This window comes from Suillus bovinus (genome assembly GCF_016758785.1).
Source record: "Suillus bovinus strain UH-Sbo-P2 chromosome Unknown EDB93scaffold_10, whole genome shotgun sequence".
Classification (NCBI taxonomy): domain Eukaryota; kingdom Fungi; phylum Basidiomycota; class Agaricomycetes; order Boletales; family Suillaceae; genus Suillus; species Suillus bovinus.
In genome coordinates, this window is record NW_024542066.1 from 256,258 (window position 1) to 270,005 (window position 13,748).

General features: G+C 48.4%; 7 protein-coding genes across 7 annotated transcripts; 3 read left to right on the forward strand and 4 right to left on the reverse strand.

The window, feature by feature from the left end:
- Positions 1–47: 47 nt before the first annotated feature.
- On the reverse strand, positions 48–2,032 carry EDB93DRAFT_58008 (DUF1714 domain-containing protein). The gene has a single exon (XM_041456768.1). The coding sequence runs from the start codon at positions 1,873–1,875 to the stop codon at positions 325–327; it is 1,551 nt and encodes a 516-aa protein (XP_041310618.1). The 5' UTR covers positions 1,876–2,032; the 3' UTR covers positions 48–324.
- Positions 2,033–2,250: 218 nt separating this feature from the next.
- On the reverse strand, positions 2,251–4,909 carry EDB93DRAFT_1080093 (Cullin; the record flags this gene model as incomplete). Its single annotated transcript, XM_041445506.1, has 8 exons — positions 2,251–2,328; positions 2,379–2,611; positions 2,664–3,122; positions 3,173–3,353; positions 3,404–4,279; positions 4,342–4,509; positions 4,573–4,652; positions 4,717–4,909. 8 exons carry the CDS (start codon positions 4,907–4,909, stop codon positions 2,251–2,253), a joined length of 2,268 nt encoding a protein of 755 aa, XP_041310619.1.
- A 91-nt stretch (positions 4,910–5,000) lies between these two features.
- Positions 5,001–6,158, reverse strand: EDB93DRAFT_1128564 (UbiE/COQ5 methyltransferase). Its single transcript, XM_041448842.1, has 4 exons — positions 5,684–6,158; positions 5,626–5,633; positions 5,422–5,591; positions 5,001–5,373 (listed from the first exon to the last, which is right to left on the reverse strand). Exons 1-4 carry the CDS (start codon positions 6,126–6,128, stop codon positions 5,142–5,144), a joined length of 855 nt encoding a protein of 284 aa, XP_041310620.1. The 5' UTR covers positions 6,129–6,158; the 3' UTR covers positions 5,001–5,141.
- On the forward strand, positions 6,069–7,051 carry EDB93DRAFT_57840 (mitochondrial ribosomal protein subunit L20-domain-containing protein). The gene is made up of 3 exons (XM_041456766.1): positions 6,069–6,185; positions 6,252–6,833; positions 6,893–7,051. Exon 2 carries the CDS (start codon positions 6,252–6,254, stop codon positions 6,795–6,797), a length of 546 nt encoding a protein of 181 aa, XP_041310621.1. The 5' UTR covers positions 6,069–6,185; the 3' UTR covers positions 6,798–6,833; positions 6,893–7,051.
- A 337-nt stretch (positions 7,052–7,388) lies between these two features.
- EDB93DRAFT_1239036 (uncharacterized protein) lies at positions 7,389–9,603 on the forward strand (the record flags this gene model as incomplete). Its single annotated transcript, XM_041451587.1, has 13 exons — positions 7,389–7,556; positions 7,613–7,642; positions 7,695–7,839; positions 7,891–7,954; positions 8,005–8,047; positions 8,096–8,191; positions 8,240–8,383; positions 8,437–8,637; positions 8,694–8,754; positions 8,806–8,906; positions 8,957–9,075; positions 9,132–9,432; positions 9,487–9,603. 13 exons carry the CDS (start codon positions 7,389–7,391, stop codon positions 9,601–9,603), a joined length of 1,590 nt encoding a protein of 529 aa, XP_041310622.1.
- Positions 9,604–9,880: 277 nt separating this feature from the next.
- Positions 9,881–11,670, reverse strand: EDB93DRAFT_1079925 (uncharacterized protein; the record flags this gene model as incomplete). The annotated part of the gene is made up of 6 exons (XM_041445494.1): positions 9,881–10,378; positions 10,429–10,759; positions 10,808–10,862; positions 10,915–11,283; positions 11,341–11,493; positions 11,544–11,670. 6 exons carry the CDS (start codon positions 11,668–11,670, stop codon positions 9,881–9,883), a joined length of 1,533 nt encoding a protein of 510 aa, XP_041310623.1.
- Positions 11,511–13,584, forward strand: EDB93DRAFT_56667 (glycosyl transferase family 4-domain-containing protein). Its single transcript, XM_041456737.1, has 7 exons — positions 11,511–12,032; positions 12,083–12,233; positions 12,285–12,498; positions 12,550–12,877; positions 12,929–13,117; positions 13,175–13,418; positions 13,478–13,584. Exons 1-7 carry the CDS (start codon positions 11,785–11,787, stop codon positions 13,550–13,552), a joined length of 1,449 nt encoding a protein of 482 aa, XP_041310624.1. The 5' UTR covers positions 11,511–11,784; the 3' UTR covers positions 13,553–13,584.
- The last annotated feature ends 164 nt before the right edge of the window (positions 13,585–13,748 follow it).

Genomic DNA, 13,748 nt, shown 5'->3' on the forward strand with positions numbered 1-13,748 from the left:
CACCTGTGCAGCCACGAACACTGCAACTCGGCTTTCATTATCCGATGTCGCGGCCCACGGACAACACACACTCTCCCTACCAACCGGGACACAGGCTACCGTAACTCTCGTGGGTACATCTCACTTTGAACCAGATCAAAATTCAATGTAGCTTCAATGCCCCGTAACAACCTCCAACTACATCCGATCAGCATAAGCATAGTGCGAGGCAACATCCCCATAAATGGGTACCCGCGACACTCTCCTACAAGCCAGTGAAATCCATACGTCAAAACCAGCGACGTAAACGCGGTAGCTTATCAACTTGCATCGCGCATCCCTTTCTCATTTCGTCCGCTTCTTCCTCGCTGTCAGCACCGTGATTATTGGAGGCGTGCCGTTACCAGCGCTTGTGGCTTCCCCGCGTCCCTTCGTCGGCGGTGGGCGATTTTTGACCGCAATCGAACCAAATATGTACGAGTGATATGTTTCCAGAGAAGCAACTGGCTCCGGAAATGGGTTAGGTGATATGTCAACGATCGGCCTCTTTCCATTGACAAGACGAGGTGGGGGGGTCTGTGGAGGTGCTAGAGTGGCCCGAACACCATCCGGCTCAGGCGTTTGTCGCCCCGATCTTTCTGGTATGACAAGTGGAATAGGATTCGACTTGAGACCATCGCACAACCCTCGTATGGTATCTTCAATCACTTTAGTCGACCACACCGCCTTTTCCACAGATGGAAATTCATGAGCGGTCAATAGTGACGTCAACACACGTTTGTTCATCTGTGATGAAACCTGTCCTGGTTGGGGTGCAAGTGGTGACACTTCACTTGTCGAAAGAGTCGAAGCTGATGTGGTGGTGTCAGAGACAGCAATGACAAAAAACCCAGTGACCGCCCCTGCAATACATTCCTGTCGGAACGACATCCGCTCCCAGAATTCTTCCACAGACACCTTCTTGACTTCTTTATGCGTATGGTCCTCTTTTTTACTCCGACCATCCTTCTTCTCTGAAGCGTCGGCTGACGATGTGTCTTCTTCGTGCATCTTTAACGTATCCGCTCTGGGGCGTTTTCGCTCTGGGGACCTCACCCCATCCGCATCTGTCGTGTACGCAATCTCATCGATAAATCGAGATTTAGGGTCATCATCAAATGATGGTATACATTGCCCTAGATGACGAGGCGAATCACCTCCCGAAGGACAAGGACATGGTAGGGGGATTTCGTCCTGGGAATAAGGGTGACCGTATATCCAACTGGACGTTGAATCAGCCGATGGATATACCCTCTCCAACGAGTGATAAGCTTCGAACTCGCTGAGACCGGGTAGAATGTAATATAGTCTTCTGCGGCACGTATCCCCCACGCGAGACGCTAACTCGCCTACGACGGTGCTGAATTGGCGTTTCCACCAAGCACAAAGCTTGATATCGCTTAGGGGGCGTTTGTTCGGGTATTCTGAAGAGTTTGGGAATAGATATTGATTCTGTGCTCTTGCAAAGACGTGAATCCATAGATGGTTAGCGGAGATGGGACGCGTGGCAGGGTCTGCGTAGAACAGCAAGAGTGCGCGAACAAGAGCTGGAGTGGGAGACGGTGCAGTTGCTTGACCGGTAGAGTCGACTTTCGAAACATACAATATCGCACACGACGTCGCTGGGATGTTATACACACATGCTTCGATGGCAGAGACCAACACGGAGGGAGAGTCTGGTGTTGTTTGCTCGGAAAGCAGAATCAAAATATCTTGCAAGTATGACCTCGGTCGTGGATTTGCAAACGGGAAAAGATTCCCGTGCTTTCTAGGTGATGAGACCAAGACATGAAGATGGAATTCACGAGTTCCAGGTAAACTGTTGAGGCCTGCTAGGAGCGCGTCCCGCAAAGTCATGACGGCGATACGTGGGAATATGCGATTTCTGCTCAGCGGCACAAGAACGAGGACCCGGATAGGTCGGTGAGGCAGGGGGCAGGGGTCAACAAGGAGATCACTCGGGGCTATGGTGCTATTCCACCGTCCTGTGCATCAACTCACCACTGCCTTGTAATCACACACGCCTCACGGCCCCACTCAACCGCCACTGATGCTACTCCGACACAACTAGATCAGTCACAGATTGTAGACTGTGCCCTTTCGCTCCCGAGAGGATATAAAAGAGGAAGTAAAAGGAAGAGAACATGTGCTTGATCTTCTGACGGCAATGCATGATATTAGGTTACAAGAAGGAATGTATGATACAAGGAGTTGCCACGATAAAGACTAGAATCATGCCACATATGCAAATGTGTCTCTCGTACCGTCGACACGCTCAATATATTCCTTCTCCAATAGTGTATCAATTGCCTAAGACCATAGATCAGACGAGGTTCTAGCGAAGGAACAAGGGATCTTACCTTCTTGATATCGGGAATCTTGGGGGCGAATCGTTGTGAAATCTGAGAAATCACCTCCTGAATTAAAGGCTGGTTCTTCATCGTCTTGCGCGCCTTCATGATCCGAACAATAGTGGCCTGGATCACATATTTACGGTCCTCATCAACAGTTTTGAGAACCTCCGAGGACTCGGCTTTCACCTCAGCCTTGATTGGCTGATTCAAGTTGACACGGATCTTCTTAGACTTGAAGTCTAACCAGAGTGTATTAGCCCCACACGTAATGCAAAACGAGGTCAGCCATACTGGGGTTCAAATCATATTGATCGGTCTCTTCGTTGATAAGAACTTTGGCCTTCACCAAAAGCGTGAGTACCTGAGACAAAATGTCCTTGCTGATAGCCGTGGCAGTAATCAACTCCTCCAGTGATAACGTGTCGTGTTTGTTGTACTGTAGAAGAACGGACATTTGATAAGAACTGGTCATCAAGATGTACTTCTGATTGAGGTAGTTCGTCCTCAGCTCGTTCTTTGAGTAATTCCACAACCAGGTTAGTTTGCGGCCAGAGTGCTTTGTTTGGTAGTACTTGGAGAAGCGGTCGTACGTAGGAAGAATTTCGGGAGGAATGATAAAGTCGTTGTTTGGTGCGCTGAGTGGCCAGAAGTTCGTGCCAAGGACCATGATGGAAAAGTTGATGTCCATGTCCTCGTGATTTGCCATTCGCTCCTTGAACTGATCAGTTAGGTCTTTACTGAGGCTCATGTCTATGGGAAATAGATGAGCGGCCGCAGGTGGTGTAGGGCATGGAACATACCGGTGAACATTCTTTGTAACTTGTTGGTGTACTCGAAGCCACAAGCCTCCTTCAACTTGGAGATCATGCTCGCTTCGCTCTCGTCCGATGCAGATACGCCGTGAATTAGGCGCTTGGACAGTTTCGTAGCGTAGAACGTCTGGAAGACGTCCTTGTCCTCGATGTACTTGAAAAGTACCATCTACGCACACGAATGAGACATCAATGGAGGTCATAGAGTAAGGTGCTTACCACGCGGTTCAAAGCACCTTCAAGGTCCTCCTCCTCAGCCATCTTGTTGTTTTTGCGAAGCAGCATATCCGCGTGCTTGGCGAGCAATTCTGGCGACTTTGTCGTCGACGAACCTGTTGCAGAATTGCGATTGACAAACTCTCTGCATGCCTTATCGAGCGACGCGACAAAGCCAGCTTCTCCCCTAAAGCTCCTCGTAACGGTGTCCGAGTTCTTGCGATGGACCTCAAGCAGTGCATCGACGTATGCCTTGGGATCCAACGAATCTGCACCATCTGATCCTTCGCCCAAGAGTTTTGCAACAGCAGCCAGACCGGCCTTCTTCACATGTTCCTCAAATTTCTTTCTCAAAGGCTCCAGGCCTTCGGGTATGCGCGATAACAATGCGTACATCCTCTGCAAGTCTTCGTCTTTGTCAAAATCGAGCAAGCTTTGGAAGCTTTCCCACATAAGATCAGAGTGTTGACGAATCAACACATGCTCGCATTTGCTGACAAGCTGCTTCCGTGTGTCAGTGTTTAGGTATCGGTCGACACGATCCTCTTCCTCCTTCAAACGCTCTTCGGCTTTTTTCAGGTAGTCAGATACACTGCTCTCTGCGAGGAATGCCTCAGATTCCTGCTCGTAATATTTCTCCGTTGCGTCAAGGAACGGTGTCTCCAGATGCTCCCTGTAGACGTCGAGCGACGCCTTGTTGATATCTGACTCGTCGAGACCAAGTGAAACGAATGAGTCGACCACTTTTTTCACCAGACCTTGATCGATCGTCTCGCCATTTCTTTGGCGCTCGATCAATCGGAGGATGGCACCAGCGAGCTTTGTGTGCTTGCTTTGCACGTGGAGGAAGAAATTTGATTTCCACTGCACGAGTGCAAGCTGTGAGACGTAATGCGTGTATGAGGATCAGTGTGACGGTGTGAAGAAAAGGGGCGACGCACGGTATATACAGGATATACTCCTTTCCGACCTTCATCCCTTTCTCGCTTCACCCAGTGGCGATTGAGATATGTAAATAATCGATTGATGTAGTTAGCGCCGGTCGTATATCTGTCCCATTCACTGGCGTAGTATCGTAGGAGAGCTTCATCTTGGAGGGAATCGGATTGCTGTAGGACGGATAAGAATGATGTTTGATCGCGCATGAAATCAGGGAAAAGGAGTCGACGTACATCCTTGAGGAGCTTGAGATGGGTGATAAAATACCGAATGAGATTGTTGTACAGATCCGAGCCCATCAGATTAGCCCCTGCTGTTGAGGAGTCAGACTGCGGCCTTATCACCACAGCAAAATCATTACTGACAATGAGACTTACTTCGACTTCCCTGTCCAACGGTATCTGTAGTGGTATTATGCATGCGCGAGGACGTGCAATAATTGTAAGCCACAGTGTAGAGGCTCATGTACTTGGAGTATGAGACACCCGTCTGGAGCTTGGTCATGATGTGGTCCACCCCCTCCTCAAGGAAAGCCCATGTTGTTGCAAGATCTGCAGTCGCAGGTGGCATTGGATGAGAGACATTAGCCGGCGTGGTTGTTGTTGAAGATGACATGATGACCGTTTGTGAAGGGCAGCTGTCGTGACTTTGTGAGTACACACGCTGGCGCGGCTGTCACACTGGTGGCGCTACCTCGCGTGCTTATTGTTTGCAACAACTCGCCACGCAAATCAAAAAGCGAGACAGACAAGACAGTGGGTATCATAATCGTAATACGAGAATGAAAATAATTATGCTACTGCTAAATCTTCACTCCTGTGTGTATCGAGGCAATGCCTCCCCAGAGATCTGTCCATGCACCACCATCAAAATCACCTCCTGTGGAGAACCCTGCATCTCTGATCATCTGCGCAAACTCGGGCTGGCTCGGGAATTTGCGTATAGACTCTACCAGATACTGGTATGAATCACGGTCGCCAGCTAGAATGGTTCCAAGCAGTGGGATGACTGTGAATGAGTATTGGTCGTACAGTCTACAGACTAAATTAAATTGCGATAGTAATGAAACAAAAATCACTTACGTGCCCAGGAGCGGGTTATTAACCTTGCTGAATTCAAGACACGCGAAGGTAGCGCCAGGCTTGAGAACCCGGTAAGCCTCGCTTAACACGGCGGGGATAGACGTGCAGTTGCGGATACCAAACGCAATCGTGTACAGGTCATATGAATCGTTCTTAAACTGAAAAGCAGGCTAGCTCTTGTGCATTTGCCTCGTGGAATGAAACCTGAGGTGCTGACACGTATGTCATGATGTAGAGTATATGACAGGCACGGTAGGCTCACTATTGTGGTACATTGTCTTTTTGAACCTCAAGAATCCCTCCTTCAGCATCTGCGCGTTGATGTCCACGATGTCCACGGTCGTCTCTCTATCCGCATAGTTCTCCCTCGCATGATCCAAGATACGGAGAGCAATATCGCCTGTTCCTCCTGCAACATCTATACACCGAAGGGGACCTTTGCGACCTGGTTTGAGAGTATCTACAAAGGAGTCTTTCCACAGCCTGTGTACGCCGAGGGAGCTTGCATCGTTCATCAAGTCATATTTTGACGCGACAGAGTCGAAAACACCCTTCACAAGCGATTCCTTCGACTCCTCTGGAACTGTCCTGAAGCCAAACGAAGTGGTCCGGCCAGCAGGATCTGATGAACGAAGGATGTGATGGTTATGAATTAGGCGACATGCTGACAGCTTGTGAGGTAGTCGTATTGACCTTGTTGCCTGCATAACTTGAATGGACTTTTGGAGCAGACGACGCGTCCGTTATAGGGATGGGAAGATTATGTAAGCACCAATGTTTTACTGACTGGCAAGTCACTGGCAGGCTGAACACTTCTGCGGACAACTCAGATGCTCAAGCCACGATTATCTCCTTGGTTCACCCGCGGTTATGCCACTCGCATTGCAGAAAAACCTCCAGCGCGCTTTTCAGATCCATTGCTGAATGATCCAAATGTTGTTGTCAAAACACTCAAGGACGAGAACTTGACCTTCATTCACCGACCTCCCCCGACAGCACCTTCACCTTATTCAACAACTTTAGCTCCTGCTTCTCCATTGCTCAAGTCTCCAACAACGCCCAATAAACATGCACCCATGCCACCGTTATTGCGGCCGTCGGCTTATAATGCTGCACCATCACGAATGTCTGATAAAGACATTGAGCAGCTACGAAAGTTGAGACTGTCTAATCCAGAAAAATACAGCCGTGCAAAACTTGCAAGACTATTCAAGTGCACGCCAAACTTTGTATCCAAAGTTGCTGCCCTTCCGAGGCCCCAACGGAAGGAGTTTGGAAGAAAGATGGAGGCAGAGCATGAGACTGTGAGGGAGCAGTGGGGAGAGAAGAAGGCTACGTTTGTTGCTATCAAGCAGAAACGCCGCGAATTCTGGTGAGGTACGGAGCGCCCGCCATGATGATATATCTTCTTGGTCCGTTTTCCTGCCCTTGAATGATATATTGCACGACTGACTATCTTTGGCTTCAGCAGCGCATTTAGTGTACCTACAGTCGTGTTAGAGAGTCTAGACGTGTTATGTTACCCATGCCATTGATCCTATTGACGCGACAACCCGTTCCGTAATTTTCCGTCCTTCCCGACTCTTGTCGCATTTTTCCAAATCGGGAACAGGACACATTCATCGTTCCACTTCTCCATGAGTCGATTTTCATGCCAACGCGCTAGCAGAACGCTCTGGTGCTTCCCCCGTGGTCCAATTACATTAATTCATCGTTTTAGACTGACCTGATGTAAAATTTTTGCCGAAGGTTACAAACCCTGTTTAATGGCCTTTTTATAGATTCTCAGGCTGAAGCCGTGGGGAGTCCGGACTCAAAGTTTCGTGAACTCCCTCCTCTCGTACCACCTTGTGCCGAGGACTGTCTCAATCTGAATGCTTTATCGTGCCACTTACTCTTCTTATAAAGCTAAACTAGCTTCTGCATACAACCGCCCAGCACGTTCCATTGCATCCAATTTTCATACCATGTCGCCAACTCGTTTTCCTCCCCATTTTGCCACAACCGATCACCGTCAGCGCTCTCTCAACCAAATGCGTTCCAAACAGCTTGGTCTTGAAAAATACATCTATCTAAATGGCCTCAAGGGTCGTGACTCTGATTTATTCTATAATATTTTGCTCGAGAACATGCAAGTAAGCCCCCTCATTGTCTCGTGTAAAACCGGGACTGAGGTGTCTCAAATCCTCAGGAAATGATTCCTATCTTGTATACACCGACTGTAAGGCTTTTCACCAGGTCGTGTGACCACACTTAAGAAGCGCTCTTCAAAGGTTGGAGAAGCTTGTGTTAACTACTCCCATATATGGAGGCGACCCGAGGGTCTTTATGTCTCCATTGAGGACAAAGGTCGCATTCGCGACGTTTTGGCCACCTGGCCAAGTTTCAACGATGGTCGCATAGCCGTCGTTACCGATGGTAGGCTAGATCGACGCTCCATGTTATGTGCCTCCCTCATCAAACCATTAGGTTCTCGTATTCTCGGCTTGGGCGATCTTGGGGCAAATGGTCTGCCCATCAGTCTGGGGAAATTGTGGGTATTTACGCTTTCTAGAGGATCCTTCCATGAACATAACTACGCAGGGACCTCTACATTGCTGGAGCCGGCATCAAACCATCATCTACTGTGCGTTCATGCTCTTGATATTCACTGCACCCAATTGACCCTGGCCAGGTTCCGATTTGCCTGGATTTGGGTACCAATACACAACGCTATCTCGATGATCCTCTCTACATCGGCGTTCGCCGCCCACGCCCGTCTGGCCCAGAGGTAAGTCTCCTGCTACCATGTGCACGTCCATACACTCACATGTATAAGATGGACGAATTCATGGACGAGTTCATGAAGGCCATGAAAGAAGTTTTCCCCACCCTCCTAGTGCAATTCGAAGACTTCTCAACAGACAACGCGTTCAAATACCTCGAACGGTACCGCCATCAGTATCGTGTTTTCAACGATGATGTCAGTCGATTATCTTCCAAGTCTCACCTGTTTTTGCACTGACCACTGTGCAGATTCAAGGCACTGGATCCGTGATCTTGTCAGGTTTCACAAATGCCGCCCGTTTGTCTTCTGCCGCTTCCGGGCTCCCGCCATCAGATCACAAAATCCTATTCCTTGGAGCCGGTTCCGCAGGTATCGGCGTTGCGAAGCAGTTGTTATCCTTCTTTACCTTGTCTGGTCTGAGTCCCGAAGAGGCAAAGTCTCGAATCTACGTGAGCCAAGCCATATTCGAAGGGCATTTGAATTTGTCACTCAATGAGCCTGTTAGACTATTGATTCGAAAGGTCTTATTACTGCCGACCGCAAAGGTCTCCAAGAGCATAAGAAGTGTACGAGGATACGTCTGTGTTGTTTTCTCTGAGCTTGACTGCAAATTACAGTCTTCGCGCGCACCGATTACGATGGCCCTGCGCTCACTGACCTCGTTGACATTATCAACTACGTGAAGCCCACTGCCTTGCTCGGCCTAAGCACCATGAGAGTACGCCTTCCAGTAATAGTTGTGTTTTGCATAACCTCACATCGTTTTAGAATGCATTCACTGAGAAAGTCGTCAGAGCGATGTGTGCACTGAACCCCCGTCCCATCTTGTTCCCCTTGTCGAACCCCGTCGCGCTATGTGAACTGGACTATCAGGACGCCATCGAATGGTAAGTTGACAAAACCCCCGCAGCATAGTCGATACCAATGATATTTGTCTATAAAGGTCCGATGGACGGGTCATCTTTGCGTCAGGCAGCCCGTACAAGCCTGTCTCCTATAATGGTGTCACGTACGAGCCTGGCCAAGGAAACAACATGTACATCTTCCCTGGTATCGGCCTCGGTTCTATTCTATCCCGAACTCGCCACGTATCAGATGCCATGGTCGAACAGGCAGCTATCGCGCTTGCCAACTCCTTAATTGAGGAAGAGAAGGCGGCCGACCTCGTATATCCTCGTCTTGCGCGCATAAGGGATATCAGTGCCCAAGTTGCATTTGCTGTCATAAGACAAGCACAGAAGGATGTAAGGAGGGAATAGCGCCTGGTATAAATTCGATGCTAATCTTTGTACCCACAGAAATTGGACGATAATGGTTATCTGCGTACACTTCCCGATTCCGACCTTTTGGGACTCATTCATGACAAAATGTGGCAGCCACCTGCGCTGCAGCTGCGCTCGTTTACACGACTCTAGTTGCAATTTGTCAAGGGGACGAAGATAAAATAGAAGTTTGAGATTGTCAGGACAGGCGACGAAGAATGAGAGAGCGCGACGGAATGTATATTCTCGACTTTTGTCACTTGAGTGTTATCGTCGCTTTTCTTATGCCCCATTTATCGTTGTCTACCGAGTGGTATGTATGTATTGTAAACTATTTCAATAGAAGAAGCTAGAAGAAGTCCTTGGATGATGAGTAGCATCCATGTGATGCTGAAGTGTGTCAAGGAGATATGACTGTTCTATCTGATCGTTATGCATCTACTTGCTCGTCAAGATGTGCTGGGGCTGCGCTGCCTTCTCTTTGTCTCCACTGCGCGATGCTGTAGCGGTGGTTAACACCCTTGAGTGCAGGCAAACATGCAGATCCACCACACCCTCCAGTCCGTGGCATGGGGACAATATAGAAAACCTCTTTGACGCGCGAATGCAGCAGTGCCATGCTGCACATGATGCATGGTTCGTGGGTTATGAAGAGCGTAAGCCCAGTCAACAGGTAATTTGCACCATTGCACGATGTGTCTGAGTTTTCGAGGCTGGTATTGGAAGGGGAAGTAGCGGGCTTCACGGGGTCGGCAAGAAGATCGGCGGGGGTCGTTTTTGCACGCCAATCAGCTATGTTTCGAATGATGTTCATCGCGGCATGGCGTAAAGGATGCCCAGTGGATATACGTGTGTCATTGGCTGTAAATGACCGAGACAGCAGAGCTTTATCTTCGAAGGGCTTGGGCACGTATGCAACAACCGGAAGCTGAGAGATCATGAGTATGCCTTCTCATTACAGACTTCTAATTAACCAACCTCGTCAGTTATCTGAGCGGAATTTCGCAAAACGTGACTGATGGCATCACGAGCCCATTGAACTTTAGCAGTAGACCATTTCTCGGGTTCCCATTTGCGCCGTGGCGCGTATACAGTAGGCCACAACGTATTTTTTAAGATAAGTGACGTTTGTGTTAAAGCGGGATTGCAGGGGACAGATATCTGATAGGGATCTCCAATATCAACGTTCGTAGGAAGTAAAGGAACAGAGGACGAGACGCTGAGTAGGAGCGTAGAGATACTGTCTCTTTTCCTGATGCGTTTGAGGTGTGATAGAGCATCGCTCTCGAGACCTGACTGTTTCAGCCATCTAGTGACTCTGAGTGTTGGTTGGCGATATTGGAGCGAATAGTCTCACTTTAACATTGTCGCTATGTGTTTCGAGTCCGGGATGTCAACCGCCCAGGCTTGCACTGAACGGTGTGGTGAGTCACGCTCTCAGATTTCAAGATGGGCTGAACGTACTTGTCCTAACTTCTTCTATTGACTCCTCTTCCTCATCTATTTGAAGCTTCTTCCAAAGGAACGGAAGAGCTTCGGCTTCCACGATATCCTTCAGGTCGCCAGTGTTCCATGGTTGAATGTCGACCTCATCCACTTCACTATCGATAGCCATGATATGAAGAAGTTCAGACTGATCACTTTGGTCGAGACAGACTTGAGGTTCCAAATTTTCTGTGGCGCCCACGGGATCAAACCAGAGATTATGGCCGTAGAAGATACACAACTCTTCCTCGGGGTTGATTGTCCTTGTAGTCGTGTACTTGATACAGTCATGAGCGGGATCAATCGTGTATGACACGTTTGGATTGCTGGAATGATTGAAAAGGGAGCCTAGGCAGTGCCACCGCATCTGCATTGAGTAAATAATGATGATGAAACAAATCTCACCAAGCCCAAGGGCGAGAGCCATTCGTCCATCTCGCCATTTGAATGCATAATGATCCAGGATCGTATGTCTTCCATAATTATCATACTCAGTTCTAGTGAAAAGAAGTACAGGGCTAACTTCGATCACGGTCTGGGATGGTATAATGCGAGATGCTGCAAATTGCCATTAACTTTTATTCCATGATCCAGATGAGATTGCTCACCATAGACACCTCTTCCTTTGCCTTCTGCAGTCTTTATGCAACATCCTTCACGGTTTAAGACCCAGTCACTGCGGCACCATGAATTTTTCGTAGATAATTTCTCTGAGCTAGTTGAGGTCGTGGCCATAAACAGAAGAACAGCCATTTCACGTGCTTCAAACTTGCTCCTGACACGTCGCGTCAGTCCCAGCGGTGGAGAGCTTCAACATTAATATCATACTGGAACTTCGGCAAACAAGCAATGGCGCCTCCGCTATCCCCCAGGCCACTTCCTAGCATCTTGCTCATATCCCTAATACCAGTTGCTTCATGGTTCGTTGTTCGTCCTCTACTAGACCCTGTTCCTCCATTGCCAGCCCTATGGGCATCTGTTGGGTTCTCCATATTCGCATTTGTTGCCGCACTTTACTTGGTTCCTGCACTTGGACCAACATTCGTGAAAGCCAACTTGAAAGGGAAGGATCTTTTGAAGGTCTACTCTGATCCTATGTTCGTGTCGTTAAATGAGCACGAGGTCGAAAGCTGACCTGCATCTCAAGACCAGAGAGTCAAGGCCTCGTCTGCGCATCAATATATATCCTGCTATTAATCTTGTTTATTCCTTTTCCATTCTCCACTTCTATTGCGAACCTTTCGGGCGGAGGAAGCAAGATCGAAGGCTTGCTGGGCGCTGCGTCTCTACATCATGAGGCAAGTACCTCCCCAGTGTTGAAAACAATTTTCGTATAACGCGCAGTAAAGCTATCCATATATCTGTCATCATTGCTATCGCTCTTGATGGCAACTCTGTTGGGGTTCCTCGATGATGTGTTCGATATCCGATGGAGGCATAAACTGCCTATCCCGCTTATTGCTGCCATACCACTCTTGATGGTCTACTATGCGGAAGGAGGGAATACCCATGTGGTAGTACCCATTCCTCTTCGGCCATTCCTTGGTCTTCTTGTTAACCTAGGCTTGTAATTTTCATTGTATCATCGGTTGTGATGCCTTAACACACCTTCAGGTCCCCTGTATTATCTTTACATGTCACTCCTTTCGACATTCACCACTAACAGCATCAATATTCTCGCTGGGATCAATGGCTCCGAAGTCAGCCAAGCCTTGATCATTGCAATTTCGGTTATTATCAACGATCTTTTGTACATGCCCTGGCCATTTGACTTCCGTATACCTATGCACCTTCTCGGCAACCAAATAGAAGTCGAAGTTGGTGGCGCTTGGCATGCTGGAATGGCCTATGGAAGTAGCGAACTTGTTGACAGACATCTCTTCAGTCTGTACTTTATGCTTCCTCTCGTGGGTGTATGTCTTGGATTTATGTATCATAATTGGTGGGTTTGATGATCCAAAGTCCTCGAATTGCTATTTCTAATTATCCATAGGTATCCTGCGCGTGCGTTTCCTGGAGACACGCTCTGTTATGTCACTGGAATGGCATTCTCCGTGGTCGGAATACAGGCCCACTTCTCCAAGACCCTACTCCTCTTCTTTATTCCTCAGATTTTCAACTTTTTGCTCTCATGCCCACAACTCTTTGGTATCGTGCCCTGTCCTCGGCATCGCGTTCCAAGGTTCTACCATAGTCTTTGATACAATCCGTCACTGACCAACTTATGGTATCATTTTAGATTCGTCCCTGATACCAATTTACTGCATCCCTCAAAAATCGTCTTTGACGACAAACGGCCTCCTACGAAGCTCGCGTCTCTTACCCTTCGTATACTTGCTACCCTCGGTCTCACAGAGCTGACCATAAACCCAACAAACGGAGTTGTCCTTGAAGCCACCAATTTAACTATCCTCAATTTCCTTCTCTTGCGTCTGGGTCCTATGAATGAGAAGAAGCTTGTTCAGGTACTTATATGTACTCAGGTTTGCAGGTTTAGCATATATTCGTTCGCCAATTTACTGAAGCTAGCACTTCCTTACAGATTGCGGGTAGTGTTGTCGCCTTTACCATACGCTACGGTTTAGCTGGCCTGGTCTATGATGGTGACAGACGGTGATTGTGCATATGCTCTTTATTGTCACGGGGCGCGCCTTATAGCGGGGTGCGTGCCTGCCCCTGGTTACGACGGCTTCGTGGTGGCACGAACTCGCACTCGTCCGGTCAGTGACGTGCGGAGATCCGCTGTCGTGAAACATACACTATATAACATATCTCCCACTCGAGCACCTTTAGTACATTGCATGGAACTGTAG

Excerpts from the sequence above, each read along its gene's own strand:
- EDB93DRAFT_56667 (XM_041456737.1), top strand. The coding sequence starts at position 11,785 with ATGGCGCCTCCGCTATCCCCCAGGCCACTTCCTAGCATCTTGCTCATA. Across the intron at positions 12,234-12,284 it reads CTGCGTCTCTACATCATGAG|CTATCCATATATCTGTCATC; the intron begins GCAAGTACCTCC and ends CGCGCAGTAAAG. Across the intron at positions 13,419-13,477 it reads AGGTACTTATATGTACTCAG|ATTGCGGGTAGTGTTGTCGC; the intron begins GTTTGCAGGTTT and ends ACTTCCTTACAG.
- EDB93DRAFT_1128564 (XM_041448842.1), bottom strand. The coding sequence starts at position 6,128 with ATGCAGGCAACAAGGTCAATACGACTACCTCACAAGCTGTCAGCATGT. Across the intron at positions 5,374-5,421 it reads AATAACCCGCTCCTGGGCAC|ACTGTACGACCAATACTCAT; the intron begins GTAAGTGATTTT and ends TTTAGTCTGTAG.
- EDB93DRAFT_57840 (XM_041456766.1), top strand. The coding sequence starts at position 6,252 with ATGCTCAAGCCACGATTATCTCCTTGGTTCACCCGCGGTTATGCCACT.
- EDB93DRAFT_58008 (XM_041456768.1), bottom strand. The coding sequence starts at position 1,875 with ATGACTTTGCGGGACGCGCTCCTAGCAGGCCTCAACAGTTTACCTGGA.